The 19,441-nt window shown below is 41.7% G+C and overlaps 2 protein-coding genes across 3 annotated transcripts in view; one reads left to right on the top strand and one right to left on the bottom strand.

The window, feature by feature from the left end:
- Positions 1 to 332: 332 nt before the first annotated feature.
- CEP55 (centrosomal protein 55) lies at positions 333 to 16,559 on the bottom strand. The gene is made up of 9 exons (XM_076338090.1): positions 16,504 to 16,559; positions 16,082 to 16,274; positions 14,056 to 14,340; positions 9,616 to 9,681; positions 8,405 to 8,546; positions 6,033 to 6,349; positions 4,063 to 4,134; positions 3,084 to 3,209; positions 333 to 597 (listed from the first exon to the last, which is right to left on the bottom strand). Exons 2-9 carry the CDS (start codon positions 16,262 to 16,264, stop codon positions 391 to 393), a joined length of 1,398 nt encoding a protein of 465 aa, XP_076194205.1. The 5' UTR covers positions 16,265 to 16,274; positions 16,504 to 16,559; the 3' UTR covers positions 333 to 390.
- Positions 16,560 to 18,397: 1,838 nt separating this feature from the next.
- MYOF (myoferlin) overlaps positions 18,398 to 19,441 on the top strand; it is a 72,587-nt gene continuing 71,543 nt past the window's right edge. For both annotated transcript variants that reach the window (XM_076338768.1, XM_076338769.1), the window contains exon 1: positions 18,398 to 18,609. In XM_076338768.1, the coding sequence (XP_076194883.1) occupies positions 18,522 to 18,609 (88 nt within the window). In that variant the 5' untranslated portion in view covers positions 18,398 to 18,521. The remainder of the gene's footprint in view (positions 18,610 to 19,441) is intronic.

A 19,441-nucleotide genomic window follows, 5' to 3' on the forward strand; every position in this document is an offset into this window, starting at 1 on the left:
GTCAGTTAAGATACAAGCACAATCATCAGGATTCACCAACCGACAACTGGATATGCCAAACATTAAAATAAAGTCTGACACAATAGGCGTGCTTTTACTGTTCTCATTTGTAATAGTGCAAAAAAATAAGTCAGTAGTTTACTATTTTAAGATATTCCTAATTCTAAGAATATTTCCATTTGCAACCAAAAATGCAGTAGCTGGTTTTTTGCAAAATGTCAGGTAAAATACTTGAGGCCAAATAAATTACTATGTTTTTGTGGAACTAAATTATAAAACTAGTAGTCCTTTATACAAGCTTAAGAAAAAAGTTTTAAAAAGATCTTTTGCCTTTGTAGAAGAGCATATTGGCAGTGTGTATAAAGCAAACACAGTAAGTCCATTTAGAGCTCAAGCTGTACAAAAGTCAATATGTGCTAGTAATTCTCTATGCTGGCTTGTTGGATACTGCACTTTACATCTGGGACACTCGAGAAAGCTTTCATCAAGAAGGCTGGAATGTTTCAGGGAAGGACTTCTGTCGTACGTGGTCAGCTTCTCTTCAAATGCAGCTTGCAAATCTTCTTGTGGCTCCGCACGTCCAGATTCCTGGAGTTTCTGGAAAAGGAGAAGCTTTAGTGTAAGATTGGGGCATGAATGCACTGATCAAATACTGTGGAAAAAAAATACTAAGGTTTGAGGGCGCAGAAGCCTTGTGTGTGTTACAGCACTAATGGTACAATTTTAAAGATGGCTAAATGCAGTTATGCTACTTGTGTTAATAACAGAGGGCCTGTCGTACAATTCTACCGCCACATTTAAATTAGATTGCTTTTCTGCAGACTATTTGAGACAGGTTTCCCACAACATCTGACTGGGAATCCTTCCCCAGCCATCCTCCTAGCCACTCACACACTATCTTTCCTTAATAAAATGATGCCTCACTTCCCTCTACGTAGGATGCTGCCTAGTTACCTTCCCAAAAACTCTGCCGTAATCTTCTCTTCTCCTCGTGATCCCACGTGTTTCTGTGCATGAAGGCTGTCGCTAACCATAAAAGGCACCCGGTTGTCTATTTGACAGCTGCTCCTCCAGCTTCTTAGCACAGAGAAACTCAAAGCTGTAACTTCCCTGCTCTGCCCAAACTTCTGCTCTACTCCCAGCAGACAGAAGGTTTTCCACTGGCAGGAGCAGCAACTGCAATCCTAGCAAGCAAGGCTCTCCCCCAGGGGCAACACATGAAGAACTTAAGTATATCAGAATTAATTTTATTCCCTTCCTCATTTGAGAAAATACTTCCAAGTTGCATACAACAAAGAGGGAGAGCAGTCTGGCAGAGTCACAGAGAATTCTTCTCATCTGCAACTTGTTAGGAGCTTTGCATTTATCTTCTCTGTATAAAGCACAGCGGCCCCAGACCTGATCTAACAAAGGACTCGGGTATCTGATTTTCATTTTGAACCTCATTTAAGTAAGTCCAGAAATGCAGTTTTGACAATCCTATCCAGAAGCACCAACAGTCAAAATGCATTTCTGCTCAAGACCAGGGCAATCCTGGATATGACAGAGCAAAACAGATCAACGGCTTGCTTAATACTAAATCCTTCCCTACAAATTTCTCCATTAAGTCCCCCTCAGTACCCTTAGTGCAGAGGATCAAGTGCACCCTCAGTAAGTTTGCAGACGACACCAAGTTGGGCAGGAAGGCTCTGCAGAGGGACCTGGACAGGCTGGATCGATGGGCCCAGGCCAACTGTATGAGGTTCAACAAGGCCAAGTGCCGGGTCCTGCACTTTGGCCACAACAACCCCATGCAGCGCTACAGGCTTGGGGAAGAGTGGCTGGAAAGCTGCCCAGCAGAAAAGGACCTGGGGGTGTTGGTTGACAGCCGGCTGAACATGAGCCGGCAGTGTGCCCAGGCGGCCAAGAAGGCCAATGGCATCCTGGCCTGTATCAGAAATCATGTGGCCAGCAGGAGTAGGGAAGTGATCATGCCCCTGTACTCGGCCCTGGTGAGGCCGCACCTTGAATACTGTGTTCAGTTTTGGGCCCCTCACTACAAGAAGGACACTGAGGTGCTGGAGCATGTCCAGAGAAGGGCAACGAGGCTGGTGAGGGGTCTGGAGAACAAGTCTTATGAGGAGCGGCTGAGGGAACTGGGGTTGTTTAGCCTGGAGAAAAGGAGGCTGAGGGGAGACCTCATCGCTCTCTACAACTACCTGAAAGGAGGCTGTAGCGAGGTGGGTGTCAGTCTCTTCTCCCAAGTAAGAAGCGATAGGACGAGAGGAAACAGCCTCAAGTTGTGCCAGGGGAGGTTTAGATTGGACGTGAGGAAAAATTTCTTTACTCAAAGAGTGGTTAAACATTGGAAGAGGCTGCCCAGGGAAGTGGTTGAGTCCCCATCCCTGGAAGTATTTAAAAGACGTGTAGATGAGGCGCTTAGGGACATGGTTTAGTGGGCATGGTGGTGTTGGGTCGATGGTTGGACTTGATGATCTTAGAGGTCTTTTCCAACCTTAATGATTCTAAGTCTAGGGCTCAAATCTAGATGGCTTTCTTTGGGTTTATATAATAAGCAGCAAACAGACCATGGCCCTCACAATAAAACAGATGTCCTTTTTCATTGTAGTAGGGAGCTTGTCTTTTTGGAAATGAAAAACCCAGGTTTTAATGACCCACCCCATCCTGTATCAGATGGAAGTGGGGGAGGAATTCAACTTCTATTTTAAGGATTGTGACTTGTTCACTAGCAGCAAGTCTGAGTAGAAGCATACTGCAGCTTTGTCATTGTGCAACAGACAAAACTAGATACACATTGTGATACAAAATACAGTTATGTTCCCTGCTCAGGCACCTGACTATTCTGGATCTCCTTCTGCAGTACTAGTTCTCCGTGCATACTGTAGAGAAAAATGATGCCTAGCTAGTTGACATAGGGTTCTGCACCTTGGGGCCACATACCTAAAGGATGTAAGGGCCTACAGTGACTATCTGATGACATTAACAGAAGACTCACTATGCTTGAAATAAGATCCTGAAGTGAAAAGATGTACATTTATGCAAAATCCATGACTAAATTCACCTGCAAGTTATTCAGTACATACCAGAGGTTCCAGGCGGGTTATTTGCTCCCTGGCCTTGCGCAGTTCCTTAAGGACTTTGTTTAACTGATACTGCAACTTCTGGCGATCAAGCTTTTCATTCTCAAAGTCTGTTGTGCATATCTGGATCTGGCAATCCCCCAAAGTGAAAATTAAAGAATCGAAGTCAGAATTATTAAGAATTGAGGGTGGGGCCGTGGGGGAGAGAGAGAGAAATGTTTCCCCTTTATATATTTAAAGTAAGTTTTACTCTGCTATCATATCCTAAAATGGGATTTAAAATAAAAAAAAAAATCACTTGTTGCTTTCACTACAGTGAAATTCATACATGCCCAATTATGAAAACCTTCTCCCTTAGTAGAGGTGGAGTTTGAAGTTATTTTGGTTGGAGGGTATTTCAAACTGTCTTGCAATCTTAAACTGAACATTTTATAGAAAAGCATTAGTGCAAACTCTCATTAAAAATGCCAGTTTCTACTCCAGGATCTTTCTTGTAGCAAGACCATTTGGACAGAAACTATGAGTAACACTGTACACCCAAGCTTAGCAAATAAACATAACTTTTTTTCCAATAACAATTAGATCTGTAAGAATGTACTTGGGAAAAATAAAGCAGATGGAAAACATGGCAATGCAATTATTTGTATAACTATCAAGAATATATTACAAAACTTCAATGAGCTGATTGGTTTTAGGATGTTTCCCATACCTAATCTGAGGCTGTACAGTTGAACAAGTGATTGTGGAGAAAATAGCATCAGGTTTGATCACACCCTCTTATCTGTAAAAGGTTACAAATTTTCCTCTTGACAGATGCGTCAAAATTTTTAGAAGCATCAAGAGATTGTTCACAGTTGAATATTCATGTCTAATATTACTTTATTTAACGTATTACTCATTCTTAAATTTGAAAAGTTAAGTCTAGAAAGCCTTCATGCATAATACAGACTAAGTATCAGCATCTTAGCTTATAATTCGGTACCTGTTGTTCCAACAAAGCTATCCTAGTGTGTTCCTCCTGCTGTTTGAGCAATGATTTACGAAGAAGTTGCACCTACAAGGCAGAAAAACACTTGTAATAAAGAACTTCCATATACAACAGTTAATAAACTTAACAAATAATGAATCTAAAAAGAGATGGAAGTGAACTTTTATATTCCAATGCCAACAGAAAAAATGTATGCTTGTTATGCAACAGCCAAACCCAATTCAAATATCTCTACTTCTCTGGGGAAAACTCTCGGGAAACATTATCATTGCATTGAGCAGGGGGAATGCAGAATGATGTTATAGGTAAAAAAAAAACAAACCTGAACTTTTCTAGGTGATTGCTAGGATGCAGACAAAAATATACACACAAAACCTATGTCTGTACTAACATGCCATGATGTTAAAAAAACCAAGCAATGCAACTTTTTTTTAAATAGAACAAGTTTAAGACTCAGAAAGTACTATACTATAATGGATTAAGTAAACATAAAAAAAGTAAAAACGTCCTCCGTTATCAGCATGTATCAACTTTTACAGTGAATGCTGTTGTTCAGGTGCAAAAAAAACAAGGCCAACACCTTTTCGTCATTATTAACCAGTGAGAACCAGCCTGTGTTTAGAGAGCTAAACCGTTGTTCTGGTTTTAGCCTACTTTGGTGCCTAGTAAGTTTTATTCTCATATTTCAAATTTCAGTTCTACATTGCTTTGTTATTGACCATAAACTTCTCCAAGTAGCAAGTCTATCTTATTTGGATGCCCTGAGGACACTCCTTCAAGGACGACTTTCGAGTTTCTCTTCAGCAGATATGTGGTCATGATTTCATGTCCAGAAGAAGAAACAGATTTTTTTTTTTTTTGTTAGCATCACCATGCTGATAGGAATATTCCAAGACACAACTGTAACTCTCCACGTAGGGGATGTGGCAAAGTCCTCATGAGTATTCCAAACAAAAGGAGGTAAGCACTGAATATTTTTATATACAAACTTATAGCACATACATGTCTTCCCCTGCCTCTGATCAGCCAGAGTGGTTTAAAGTCATTGGGCTCAAAAAAGGAAGGAAGGAACAATTAAGAACTTCAGATATGAACAGAATTATTTCACTGAAGTCATCACAGTACTCTTTGGGAGACGGGCAAGCCCTGCGAACAATTAGAATCTGATGCAAAAGCAACAGAACAGATCTGGCAACAGCGTAAACCACACATATTGAACAGCCTGCTTGACAGGCACTTCTTAGGCTTTATAGGGAATTACAGAACTCTTCTCAGTGGTTTCTGCCATAGCCGCCTTCAAGACGGTGACAACTTAAGGTCCATCCCTCCCCTTGCTTATCTGGCCATTGCTTTCTAGTACTCAGGTGTGCCTGCATAGTTCTTATCCATGGCATCGTATAGATGACCAAATGCAGGAACTCATCTGAATGGAAAAACAAACCAACCCCAGCTGCATGGCCACAATGGTTGGCTGGGGGCGCTATCCAGGCACACAGCTGCTTGTCCAGTAAGTATGAAACTACAAGCCCACATACGTATTTGTAGCAAGCCAGGTGACATCAAATATCAGTGATATTCCATAGTTAGGACCACATGATAAAATAGCCTGTATGGACTTGAATTTTTACCTTTCCTGTTCTGATTTACTATTAACCTTGAGGATTAACTAGATTAGAATCAATTAAGTATTCTCTCACTTCTTCCTCTTGTGTCCCACAAGACCAGGGAAATAAGTGAACAAATAAGTTTTGTTTAAACAAGGAAATTTCACAAAAGTTTGGATTTTGATTCAAACCAATATATTGAAGAAAGAATTCAGTTTTAACCACAAGGACATGAGTCTAGATATATGTAAAGACCAGTTACCAGAGTGAGTGAGTGATGGTCCATGCTCATTAAATATGACTTTTCAGCTCTCTTGATTCTTTGCTAATGATCTTAAACCTCCAAATGCATCCACTTACCTGACATAAAAGATCTTCAGACTTTTTCTTTTCTTCTCTGAGCTGTCCTTTAATAGTTTCATTTTCTTGTTTTAGTCTCTGCACTTTCTCTCCTTTAATTTTATTTTCATTTTCTAGAGTCTTCATTTCAGCAACCTGTTGTGACTGCAGTGAGGCATTTAAACTCGTTATTTCTCGTTGTGTTTCTTCATACTTCTTTTTGAATTCATTAAGTTCAGATCTCAGCTGGGTTATAGTGCGTCTTTCAGTCTCAAGATCACTCTTAGCAGTTAGTAACAGCTGGTCATAATATTTTTGCTTTTCCTCTTGTAGATGACCTTAATGAGGCAGAAATAATTGAGATAGTAAGGGGGGGAATCCCTTAAAAATCAGAACACCAAATCCTTGACAGCATTTTAAGGCATATTGATAGAAATTGACATTCTAGGCTATTACACAGCTCAGACTGGCACCAAACTTTAGTTAAAACAGCTTTCGATACTTCTAATGCAGTAAAGTCTCCTTCCCAATATAGTTACTGGAAAACTGCAACTTGGCTTGCATTAGTATTGTGTGCTAGAGCCACTTCCTTCACTAATCCTTATAGCAATACTATATCCTTTGCTCTGACTGCACAAGCTCCATGACCCACACGTAGTTCTTATATGGCCTCACGCATTATACTGATGCATGGGAGTCAAGGCCCAAAGACACTAGATTCTCACTTCCAGATTTAGGCTCCTTAGCCAAGGTTCTGGCATTACTCCCTCCCCAGAGATACCCTGGGGATCTGTTGGGCTCTACTTCACCATTGCTGACCAAAGCCAGACTATCTTCTTCAAATTGTATGCCATCATTTACTTCTAAATTGCAAATAAAAGGGACTAAGACAGTTTTTTTGATTAAAAAATGCCTGCTTCTTGGCTAGTGACTGTTACTTAAACAAGAGTTTGAAAAATTTCTGCTTGTCAACCCAAGAAAAGTTTAGTAACTAGGGGGAAAAAAAAAAAGGAGGCAGTCTGTAGAAATTCAGTAGTAATACAAAATATACCTAAAAGCAGAACAAGGAATGCAAAATTTCACAGGCCTTGCTGATTTTTGGCACTGTAAATTTCTTGACTTTGATATTTTTCTGTTGAAGACTTCCCCTCAATCTTCAAAGTGTAATTTACTAGGGAAAGTTTCTTGCTTGACTGTTCTCCCTCCCCTCGACTATGAGCTAAGCCTTACCTTCTCATTAGCAATACTCCTTTACAGGGTGGTGAGATCTTCAGAGAGATACCAAGTTTTTCCTTGGAAAAAGTTGTCATATCTACTTTCAACTTGTATAGCTAGGTTCTTAGAAACTTGCATCTCTGCTACTCTCTAGCTGCTTGAAGAGGGGAACTTTCTTACACCCTTACTCCTAGTTTCCTGGCTGCTCCAACAACAAAGCTTTGACTGCAGTAACTCTGAGTTACATTTCCTGGTGAGCTACTTCAGTCTGCCTCCTTCTAAAATACTGTTCATAGATTTCTAAACAGCACCAAAACAAGATTATGATATTTTACCATAACGATTCAAGCAATAATACAGAAACCAAGCCGCTGCACATGAATTACTAAGTGCTAAGTATCTGCGGGCATACTGTTACTCCAGATGATGTTAGTTCTATTTAGTGAATTTACCTTGCAGGTCAGTTGCAGCATATATGAAATTAATAATTTGATAATAAGAAAAGCAAGCCAACTCCTTCTGGTTCTTGTGTCAAACGTGATTTTAATTTTATTCCACATGCTGGTCAAGCACAACTCAAGTCAATCTGAATGCGTGGTGCTGAGAGGGTGCTCATTATTGAGGAACTACGTAGCATGTAAGTGAGCTAGAGGTGGCCAGATCTATATTGCGAAACACTGTTTTGGATAGATGCCAAAACCTACCACAGGTTTTCATGCCCTGCAAGAACTGTTCAGGTGAGTAAAGAATGTGGCAGTCTTGAGTCATTTTTATAATATTTATTTTGAAAAAAAAAAAAACAAAAAACTGATCCACACCTAGCTAATAAATCCTTAATGCTTCCATTATGAAGGTTGAAAGTGTACTTTGAAGGATGGGACACATACATATATTTGCCTCAACACTTTCCGCAAACAGAGGTTGCTAACAGAGTGTCAAGGCTGTTAAAAACTATCTTTGAAGAGATAAGAACATGAAATACTGTCGACCAAGTAATGTAGCTAGATAACAGGAAGCAAAGAAATTTTACCTAACCAAGTTTGACCATTAAGAAACCAAAGCGTTAAGAAGAAAGTTTTGATTTTGTTTAGTTGTGCTATGATTTGTTTTCAGAAAACTTATTCTATAGATAATTATGGTTGGGTCACTTGTGGGGGAAAAAAAAATAAAGTTGATACCTTCTGAATTGAATTCTTTAGATTCTTGTTGGCTAACTATTTCTGACTTCTGTTCAAGTTCAAAGATCCTTCCAAGCAGTCCCCTGACATATGCTTCACGTTGCTGGTCATACAGTAGCCACTGTTGGTTTTTCTCAAGAGCCTTCATGAAAAGGAACAGAACAGCAACAAAAAAGCCTCTGGTAATTTATCAGATTTTAAAAGTATTGGTCATCTTAAAAAATGTTAAAAGTTATATATTATACAATTTAAAAATAAGCTAGTTAATTCTGCTGCAGATTGTAGTAATCATCTCTGTACAATAAATAAAACCCATCTTCATTTGGAAAGATAAGTCAGGTTGTTGAGCATAAGTTAAAATTGCAGCAATATTAAACACTGATTGGCTTATTTCTTGGAATGGGAAAATGACTTAAAAGCAAAGGCTTTCATGAGCCATGCCCAGATTATGAAGAATTAACCGTTCAATCTGAAATAGAAATTAAAATATAAAATAACAGGTCTTAAGAACAGAATAAACTAGAACTGTATCATTGCAACTTAAAGTTTGTAAGAACAAGGACACGGATTTTTTTTTCTGATTGGATCATAGAATTATTCAGGTTGGAAGGGACCTCAGGAGGTTTCTAAGTAACAAGCGATAGGACAAGAGGAAACGGCCTCAAGTTGCGCCAGAGGAGGTTTAGATTGGACATTAGGAAAAGTTTCTTCACCAAAAGGGTTGTCAGGCATTGGAACAGGCTGCCCAGGGAAGTGGTGGAGTCCCCATCCCTGGAGGTATTTAAAAGACGTGTAAATGTGGTGCTTAGGGACATAGTTTAGTGGTGGACTTGGCAGTGCTAGGTTAATGGTTGGACTTGATGATCTTAAAGGTCTTTTCCAGCCTAAATGATTCTATAATCCAACCTCATGCTATCCCAGGCAGTGTCAGCTCAGAGGTCAGACCAGGTTACTTGGGGCTCCTGTTTTGTCAGCAACCACTTTGTTCTGATGTTCCAAGCAAGGTTTTTCAAAGATGATGGAAATAGTCTTTTTTTTTTTGCAAGTCTTTTTATTTAAATTGTCTTGTCACAAAATAATTCTAGATATTATATTTTAGAGGGAAACATACCGCTGAGGTCCCATACTACTCAAAAACACGTATAGTGGCAATTTACATTCTTATGCATCTTGATACAGTTGTATCTTGCAACATTGTACATGAAACTTACATCTTTCAGTTGTTTTTCAACTTCATAAAGATTAGTCAGTGATCCAGTGCTGTTTGTTACAGCTTCCTGCAGACGAAGAACAACCTGTTAGTGTTCTTTAAAATAGATGGCTGAAACAGTAAAGCTAGTCCTGTATAACTATTAATTTCACATAAACAGCATATTTTAAAAATGGAAAACAGATGCATACACATGCCTTTTGTGTTTAAAGATCTTTATAGTCTTTTTTTTTTAAAAAAAGGGATCTAAGTTATGTAGAAAACCATTTCATAAATTTGAAATAAAATCTCCTGGAAGATATAGGACAAAGATTTACACTGAATTTATTCTATAACTCTGCAACTCATAGTTACATTAAAACATTTCCCAAGAAGAATATCATGTGTCCTCTTTGAACTGCTATCTCAGAAGACCTGAAGGGTGCAGGAGAGCTGCTGAAAAATGAAGCTATTTTGGGTATTATTTAAATACATAAAAAAGGTGTTTGTTCTGTTTTTGTATCCTTGTACGTTTGACAATAAGCCAGACCTATAGGAGTTGTTGGGGAAAGCTAAAGACCTTGACAACTTCATTGGGATAACAGGAGGATTATAAACATCCGGGAAACCACGCAAGCCTGTCTGGGACCGTAAGGACATAATGACTGGTTTTCTGAGACCTGATCCACAGTAGATTGCTTACAGTACGAGTTGGAGAGTTCTTTAGACCCATCTAAAACTAAACAGGAGTTAAACAGTTAGACTTCTTTCATAATCTGACATGTTTATTCACTGCATGATAGAAAGCTTTTTGAAATTGTGTAGATATAAGTCAGAGGGAAATTTAAGGAAATAAAAACGTAGATTACTACCCAAATCCAAGCTACATTTTTCCAAAGTTCTCCCATGTTTTTTGGAACATGATTTAGAACAAGCTTTATAGCTGAAAAAATACAGAGGATCTTTGAACGCAATTATTAAACTTTACCACTTCCTAATAAAAATAGGATTTAGAGACACTACAATTGCTCAGACTCCTATTTCTATAAACATTAGAACTCTGTCTCAGTGAAAACTTTCTCAAAATTGTGTCATACAACTGTTGTTTCCATTTCAGAGAACACCTGCTGCTCATATGCCACCTAGCAGTTTCAAGCAGCATTGCTAGACTTTTCAAGTTTTCCAAGACATCCAGTCAAAACAGTCAAATTTTGTTGTCCTCTATGGATAAATCAGTAAGAAATTTAAAAGAAAATTCTGATTTTAAACTAAAAGATATTTTGGTAGTTCATTGGCAAAAATATCATGGAAATCTGTTGACTTAACATACATTTTAAATTCTCTAACAAAGTTCAAAGTCTCTTGAAATTTAAAATAAACACATTGCATTTAAAGTGGTATTTCCCAAGATACTGCATTATTAGAAGTGATACATATATGTATTATCATTGAAAATTAGTAGATTAAGATATTTTGCTATGTATTTGGCTAAAGCTGGATTTCTAGAAATTACTCAACTTCCCTGTAGAGCATGGGGAACCAGCACCATCTGCAGGTCGAAAGCTGGAAAAGACTTAGAGGCACCTCTTGGGCACCAACTTCCCTGGGCCGGTTATTGAGGTACTACTGCATTTTCCATGGAACATGAGAACAGGCAGGGGTGGAAAAACAACTGTAGAAAATTAAATGCATTTGTAAAAGATGGCAAGTACCTGGCACCATACCTATTAACCATTTTAAATGAGAGAAGCAACTCATTATTCCTGTCTTATCTTCTGTCACATTGAAGTATTTAGCATGTGTGATGCCATGTAAAGTACAGGCAACTAGTTTTAACAACTGAAGAGCAAATGAGGATTCGTAAGAGCAGGGAAGAGAGAGATTCTCATAGAATAGTTTGGGTTGGAAGGGACCTCTAAAGGTCATCTAGTTCAACCCCCCTGCAAATGAGCAGGAACATCTTCAACTAGATCAGGTGGCTCAGAGCCCCGTCCAGCCTGATCCTGAATGTTTCCAGGGATGGGGCATCTACCACCTCTCTGGGCAACCTGTGCCAGGGTTTCACCACCCTCAGCGTAAATAATTTCTTCCTTATATCTAGTCTAAATCTGTCCCCCTTTAGTTTAAAGCCATTCCCCCTTGTCCTGTTGCAACAGGCCCTGCTAAAAAGTTTGCCCCCATCTTTTTTATAAGCCCCCTTTAAGTACTGATAGGCTGCAAGAAGATCTCCCCAGAGCCTTCTCCACTCCAGGCTGAACATGTCCAACTCTCTCAGCCTTTCTTCATAGGAGAGGTGTTCCATCCCTCTGACCGTTTTTGTGACCCTCCTCTGGACCCGCTCCAACAGGTCCATGTCTGTCTTATGCTGAGGGCTCCAAAGCTGGATGCAGTACTCCAGGTGGGGTCTCACCAGAGCAGAGTAGAGGGGCAGAATCACCTCCCTTGACCTGCTGGCCACGCTTCTTTTGATGCAGCCCAGGAGACGGTTGGCCTTCTGGGCTGCCAGCGCACATTGCTGGCTCATGTCCAGCTTTTCATCCACCAGTACCCCCAAGTCCTTCTCAGCGGGGCTGCTCTCAATCCCTTCATCCCCCAGCCTGTATTGATACTGGGGGTTGCCCCGACCTTGCACTTGGCCTTGGCCCACTTCTCAAGCTTGTCCAGGTCCCTCTGGATGGCATCCCATCCCTCAGGCAAGTCAACCGCACCACTCAGCTTGGTGTCATCTGCAAACTTGCTGAGGGTGCACTCAATCCCACTGTCTATGTCATTGATGAAGATATTAAACAGTACCAGTCCCAGTATGGACCCCAGAGGGACAGCACTCATCACCAGTCTCCATCTGGACATTGAGCCATTGACCACTACCCTCTGGATGCAACCATCTAACCAATTCCTCACCCACCGGACAGTCCACCCATCAAATCCATACCTCTCCAGTTTAGAGAGAAGGATGTTGTGGGGAACCGTGTCAAAGGCCTTACAGAGGTCCAGATAGACGACATCTGTAGCCCTTCCCGTGTCCACTGATGTAGTCACTCCATCATAGAAGGCCACGAGGGATGCGAGTGATCCATAGTCAGGCAGGACTTGCCTTTGGTGAAGCCATGCTGGCTGTCTTGAATCACCTCCCTGTCCTCCATGTGCCTTAGCATAGCTTCCAGGAGGATCTGTTCCATGATCTTCCCAGGCACAGAGGTGAGGCTGACAGGTTGGTAGTTCCCAAGGTCCTTGTTTCTACCCTTTTTAAAAATGGGTCCAATGTTTCCCTCTTTCCAGTCACCAGGAACTTCACCTGACTGCCATGACTTTTCAAATATCATGGAGAGTAGCTTGGCAACTACATCAGCCAATTCCCTCAGGACTCTGGGATGCATCTTGTCAGGTCCCATAGACTTATGTATGTTCAGGTTCCTCAGGTAGTCACAAACCTGATCTTCTTTTACAGTAGGAGGGAACTTTGTTCCCCCAGTCCCCATCTTGTGGTCCATCCACTTGAGAGGTGTGGGAAGAGAGGTTGCCAGTAAAGACTAAGGCAAAAAAGTTGTTGAGTACCTCAGCCTTCTCCTTGTCCATTGTTACCAGTTTGCCAGTCTTGTTCATTGCAGGGTACACTGCCTTTGACCTTCCTTTTCTGGCTGACATACCTGTAGAAGCCCTTATTCTTTGCATCCCTTGCCAAGTTCAGCTCCAGCCACACCCTGGCCTTCCTGACCCCATCCCTACACAACCAGTCAACATCCCTATACTCTTCCCAGAATACCTGTCCCTGCTTCCACTGCCTGTGCATTTCCGTCTTGCCCTTTAGTTTGACCAGCAGGTCTCGACTCAGCCATGCCGGTCTCTTGCCTTCCTTTCCCAATTTCTTACAACTGGGGATTGAGAGCTCTTGCACTCTGTGAAAAGCATCCTTAAGGATCTGCCAGCTCTGTTCTGCTCCCTTGTCCCTGAGGTCAGTTTCCCAGGGGTCCTATTGACTAACTCCTTGAACAGCTGGAGTTTTGCTTTCCTAAAATTCAGCATCCTGACTTTACTCTTCGCCTGACCCATATCCCTCAGGACTACAAACTCCACCAGTGCATGATCACTGCAGCCCAGGCTGCCTCCAATCTTGAGGCAGATTAGCCTTAGTCACCGATTAGCTCATGACTGAAGCTGAATCAGGTGAGGAGCTTAGTTTGTCTTTATTAATGCCACACGTCTCTTACTGCTGCCTTCTCAGTCTGTTTAATCACTGAGCATACAAACCCGAGAAGGGCATAATATCTGCTTAAGCAACAATGGATCATTACATGTAGTATCACTAGTCATACCACCTGCATGTGAGCTTGAAAAAGGGACCTTGCAGTACACCATTAGAGAATTCCCTCCCCAGCTGCGTTGCCTGAAGCTGTGCTTCCTGACTGTTCTGTAAACAGGTTAGACTTGGAATTTGCAATTACGATGTTTGTTCAGTGCTTACCTGGGATGCCTGAGAAGTACCAGCTCTGTTTTCAAGCTCAGAACATTTTGCAGTAACAGTGGATAAATTACATTTTAACTGGTTCATTTCTTCCGATAGAGAACGAAGTAAGTGTTCTCTCCTTTCTGCTTCCTTTGTTTTTTCCTCTAGTTGACTTTGTAACAAGGAGACTTCACTATTCTTGTTTTTGGATCTAAGCTTGTCTTTCAGATTTTGGATTTCTTTGTCCTTCTCTCCAAGAAGATGGTTGTGTTTTTCTTTTTCTTTTTCAAGGGAAAGTATTTTCTAAATGAAACAGAATAAAACAGTGACAGAAATGAATAAGTGTCAGTCTATGCAACAAATGCATTAGCAAGTTTACAAGAGTTTGATAAGATACTCACTTTGAAAGGTTCTCTCTTAGCCTTTAGTTAGCTGAGAATATTACTTTTTACTCAAAACAGACAATACTACAGTGACCATTGCAATACTACTGTGATCATCTGAAATATATCAAGCGATAGTAAAAAAAGTCTGAAGTAGATGAAACAAGGAAAGAATGCAAAGAACCAAATTTCACAGACTTGGTAGGTACTCAGTTTTGTATATGAATACAGATCACTACAATAGATGAACCTACAAACACAAGCAGTACAAGAACTCTCGAACACTTCCCGTTAAGAGGTTGGCGATACATTTTTTTAGTGTTGGTTAGCACATTTAGTAGCTTTTGAGAAGCAGCAGAGCCTTCTTGCAAACTAAATGACAAAAAGTGAAGTTACAGAAGAGTTACAATAAGGCATTCAGGAGAAGGATCCTGTTTTCCAAGTTATCTGGCCTTTTAGTTTCAAAACGTGCTTTAGTAGATATTTTCAGCAGGCACTCTCTTTTCAGTAGGCCTCCAGCACAGGTAATTGTTACATAGCATTAGTACTGCATTTGAGATACCTTGGGGCTCTACATAAACTTCTGTTATGACAGCATTTCATTTTCCATGAGAAAGGTTGATGGTGAAATCCTACATGTTTATATCAAGTCATTAGAAGATGCCAGAGAAACTGAAAGAAATTGAATTTTAGAGAGCCTCATTTAGGGAGTGGTTGAAGACCACACAGTGCTCACTAGAATTAAAATATTAACACCAAATAATACCTAGTATATCTAAACATGCCTGTGATTTTCCACCTGTAAACTGGGAACCCAATATTAAGTAATCAACACTGAGCAAGCTGCAAACTCCACCAGACACAGCAAATATGCTAAGGAATTTAGCAACAACAGTACATGGGCTGTCTAGCCATAGGGTTAGTACTTCTCAACTGACGATGTAGCACAGACACATGAAAAGCCTTATTGTCAAAAGAAGTAGCCTAGAAACATTAGCGTACCTAGTCTCCATTAGCTGTATCCTTTGAAAGAGTCCATTTAAAGTTTCCCAGTCCTTCTGGGAAGCCTAACAGTATGTGACTTGGTCACATACTAAGTCTTGAACTTCTTCCTCTGCAACCACAGGTTTACCTTGAATGGACTACAAGGCATGGAAATTGCAGTGTCTTAGTTTCTGCTCTTTAGTTGTAAAGGAAGAATAATGGGGTAAACTGATTACAGTTTTATTTGCCTATAGCTGAGTGGGAGCTTGAGAATATAGTTCAAGCAAATACTCAGCACTTTTTGGCATGTTCTGAGGCAACTGTTTGCAAACACAATGTTCTTTGCAGGAAATGCTCAAAATAATTCTCTGGGACCAACTGATCCAAACAGTTGGACATGTAAGGACAGGTCTTAATGGACTAATTGGCACCTCTGGCCTCAAGTCTTAGTATTTAACAGCCTTGTCAGATGATTGCAATTTGATTAGCTCAGCCATCATCGAAAAATATTTGAGAACAAAAACGTCAAACTTAACCAGCAGTGACATCAAAGTAAACTAAGTTTTAAGAGGAAAGACCGGCATCTTGCTTACAAAGTCGGACATACTCAGACTCATGTTAAACACACACAGTTCGGACATCACACACGTTAGCTCGAGTACAAACATCCACCCCACCTCCAGGAGCCCCTTCCTTTCCGGATCAGCCATTTTGCTTTGCCCTTTCACGAGTTCCTCCAGCGATTTTCTCAGGGCTGCGTTCTCCTGCTTATACTTCTCGAGCTCATTCTCCGGTCTGGAGCTACCCGACTTTAAGCCCCACTTGCCAATAATTATATCTTTGGCGGTCTTGGAAGTCATCTTTAAGCACCTATAAAAAAATAAACGCAGCGTTACGGAAGAGCAATCCCTTCCACCAGGCAGGACGTGACTTCTGACACAGGTTTAGTCAAGCGCGGACAGCGCAGGCCTTCCCGGCTCCTGCTGGCGGCTCTCGGACCGGGCCGCGGGGAGCTAAGGGGCCCGTGAGCACCCTGGGTTACGGGTGGGGAAGGGGGGGGGGGGGACGGGGGGGGGGGGGGGGGGGGGGGGGACCCTACCCGGCGGCGGCGGCGGCGGCTCTGGCCGGCCACGGCCCAGCCCCGCTTCCGGGAGTTTGAATCCCGCGGCTCCGGCATCGTCACTTCCGCCCGGGCCGCCTCCCAGTCGAAGCGAGAGCTACGGCGTCTCCGATGGGTCAGCAAAGGCGGGGGGCGGGGTTAAAGAACGCTTCCGCGAAGACGCTGGCTAGAGGGGGCTGGGCGAGCAGGCGTGGGCGGGGCGGGAAGGGCACGAGCTGCCCGGCGATGGGCGGCCATTAACGGCCGGCGGGGCGCTGCCGAGTTCCCCGCGGAATGCCTGAGAGGAGGCTCCCCATTGGCTGGCGTGGGCGGCCGCGTGACCTGTCTGGCCAATGCCACGGGGCCTTTCTCTTCCCCACCTCGCTTTTCTGCCCCAGCGCACGTGCTCGCGACCGGCCGCTTTGAGGGGGGGGGCTCCCTCCTCCCGGCCCGGGGCGGCCGGGCCCTTCTGAGCGGGCTGGGGCGGTGTTTGTTTCCCCTCTGCGAGGCCATAAGTAATTTTCCCTTCGAGGGGATTTCTACTTCGTTGTTAAAGCGCGGTTGTAGGAGGGGTGGTGGCGGGTGAGCGCCCCCTCGTGTTGCTTCCTGGCGGGTGGCTCTGCCCGCCCTGCACGAGGCTCTAGTTCGCTCGCTGTTCGGGCAGAAAGGGCAGTGGCTGCCGGCTGCCTGGGGCAGCAAGCCTGGCCTGCGGCTCTGGCCGTGCGCCAGCTGGGGGGGCTTGTCCGGGACCGGGATGGGCGAGGGTGGAACGACCCACCGTGATGCTTCAGCCAAGTCTTCTGGGTCCTCTCAGGGCTGTGTCTTGCGTGTCTTTATCCTCATTCCTTCCTGAACGTGTTGGCTTTAGTTTACCTTTTCTTCCCCAGAAATCCTCTTCCTCAGCTACCCAAAATCTAATCATTTTAGAAAAGAAGCAAGGTCCATCTTGGCTTGAAAAGTAGTAAGCTAGGATAGTTCTCATGTGACCATATAAAAACTCGGTGGAACTTTGTCTACGTATGACTCATTTTGCTCCATCTTGCTGGCTTCCCCTCTCATCTCTACTTAAAAACATATTTTGCAGCGGTACTGTGCACCACTTGGTTTTTTACATCTGGTCCACAGCTGAGTAAAACCTGCCGTAAAGCTGAACACGGGGTAGCTTAGAGCAAAGAGTTCTTTTTACTTATCGTGTAAATTTTACCTAGTTTCATTTTAGTGGCATCAACTGCATGTATTTATGTTAAGACAAAATATTTATAGGCCTCTAAACAATACAGAGGGTCTTTTAACTTTTTTTTGCTCGTATTTCCTTAATCTTTATTTTTACTTATGCATATATATAAAAATAATTTCTCAGGAGATCTACTAAGTTCAGCGTGTTACATGCAGAACCTGTAGTATTTCTTCTGTGTAAAACGTAGTTGTTCCAGAGCACAACTGAAGGGGGAGCACGTAAATTATTTTTGAAGACCGTAGGTATTTTGTGAGTATATACTGACACGGAGGCAAGCTAAAACCGTTTACAAACAATGCAGTTCTAAAAATTAAGAGGAAAAAAATATAAGCTATTGTGAAATTTAATACCTTGGTATACCACGAGGTAGATGTGATGTATCTTGAGTACTGGAGTTGTGCTTAATGTTTATGTTGCTTATGCTTATTCTTGCCTCGGTTACTTACGAGAGACTTAATCACGCAGCTTAAGAATAAAAGCAACAAAAAAAATCTGCACTCGTTTTTACACAGTGCCCTTTCTGTTACCGGATTTCACTAGCGAGAGCTCTTTTTGTGCAGCAACACTGAACTTGGTGTCAATTTACAGGTACTTTTTTTTTTTCATAGCCTTCAGTAACTAGTCTGTCATAGATCCACCCATAGACCTTCTTTACTGTAAACCAGCTATTCCCTGCCTCCTCTTCCTGCTAGCATTTCAGTCCAGAAGTTAAGGAGTTTGAAACTTAAGACTTCCTTGAATTTCTTTGGTAACAATCGACGTTTAGTCAAGACTGGAAACAATGCTTCGAGTGATTGTGGAATCTGCTACCAATATCCCTAAAACCAAGTTTGGGAAACCAGATCCTATTGTTTCTGTTATTTTTAAAGGTAAGGAAAACTGTCATAAATGTACTCGGTGAGGAGCTTTTCTGAAGGATAGTGCCCTATGTAAGTATTTGAAAATCTGTGAAAATGTGTTTTCCTGAAGTTATATCTGATGTAACTTTAGGGAAGACTTTTTAAATAGAGAGACAGGAGTTACCTGAATGAAGTTTGAACTGGGTGGAGTGCATTGGTCTTTTCTGGCCAGCAGTGCTTCTGTTTCAGGATCCACGTTTTACAAACTTTTGCAAAGGCTTAGCCCTTTGCTTTAAAAGCAAAATCTAACTGCACAGATAAATCCACTTTTAGTTCTGGTATTGAAGATTACCTTGTTGTTTTCCATCTGAAAAAATCATTCCTCTGTCTTGATTACTTTGCACAGCCACTGCTCACTGTTACACCAATTTTTATTGTGACTGGTTTATTGTTATTACCAGCATGTTGAAAAACAGTAGTACCATTATTGAAGGTGTTTTGTTTTGTTTTGTTTTTTACAAACTGAATTGCACTTTAAAATTTTGCCTGTTGAGATTATTCAATTTAAAATATTTAGGGAGGAAACCACATATTACACTTGCATCGCTCATCAGATATGTATGGGAGAAGAAGACAACAGTGTGATAAAATTAGCATTTGTATGTAAAGCTAATTATATTTTACAGTATATTTTACCTGTTGCCATCATTTCCTCACTTGGCTAGACTAAAGGAACTTGATTTCAAGTATTGGTTTATCTTTAAGGTGCAGAAACCTCCAAGCAATTTTGGATCATGTAATACGTTAAACCAAACTGTGACAAACGGTCATCTTAATTCCTGGTGACCTGGTTTCCTAACTG

Source organism: Aptenodytes patagonicus, chromosome 5 (genome assembly GCF_965638725.1).
Source record: "Aptenodytes patagonicus chromosome 5, bAptPat1.pri.cur, whole genome shotgun sequence".
In the NCBI taxonomy this organism is placed as follows: Eukaryota; Metazoa; Chordata; class Aves; order Sphenisciformes; family Spheniscidae; genus Aptenodytes; species Aptenodytes patagonicus.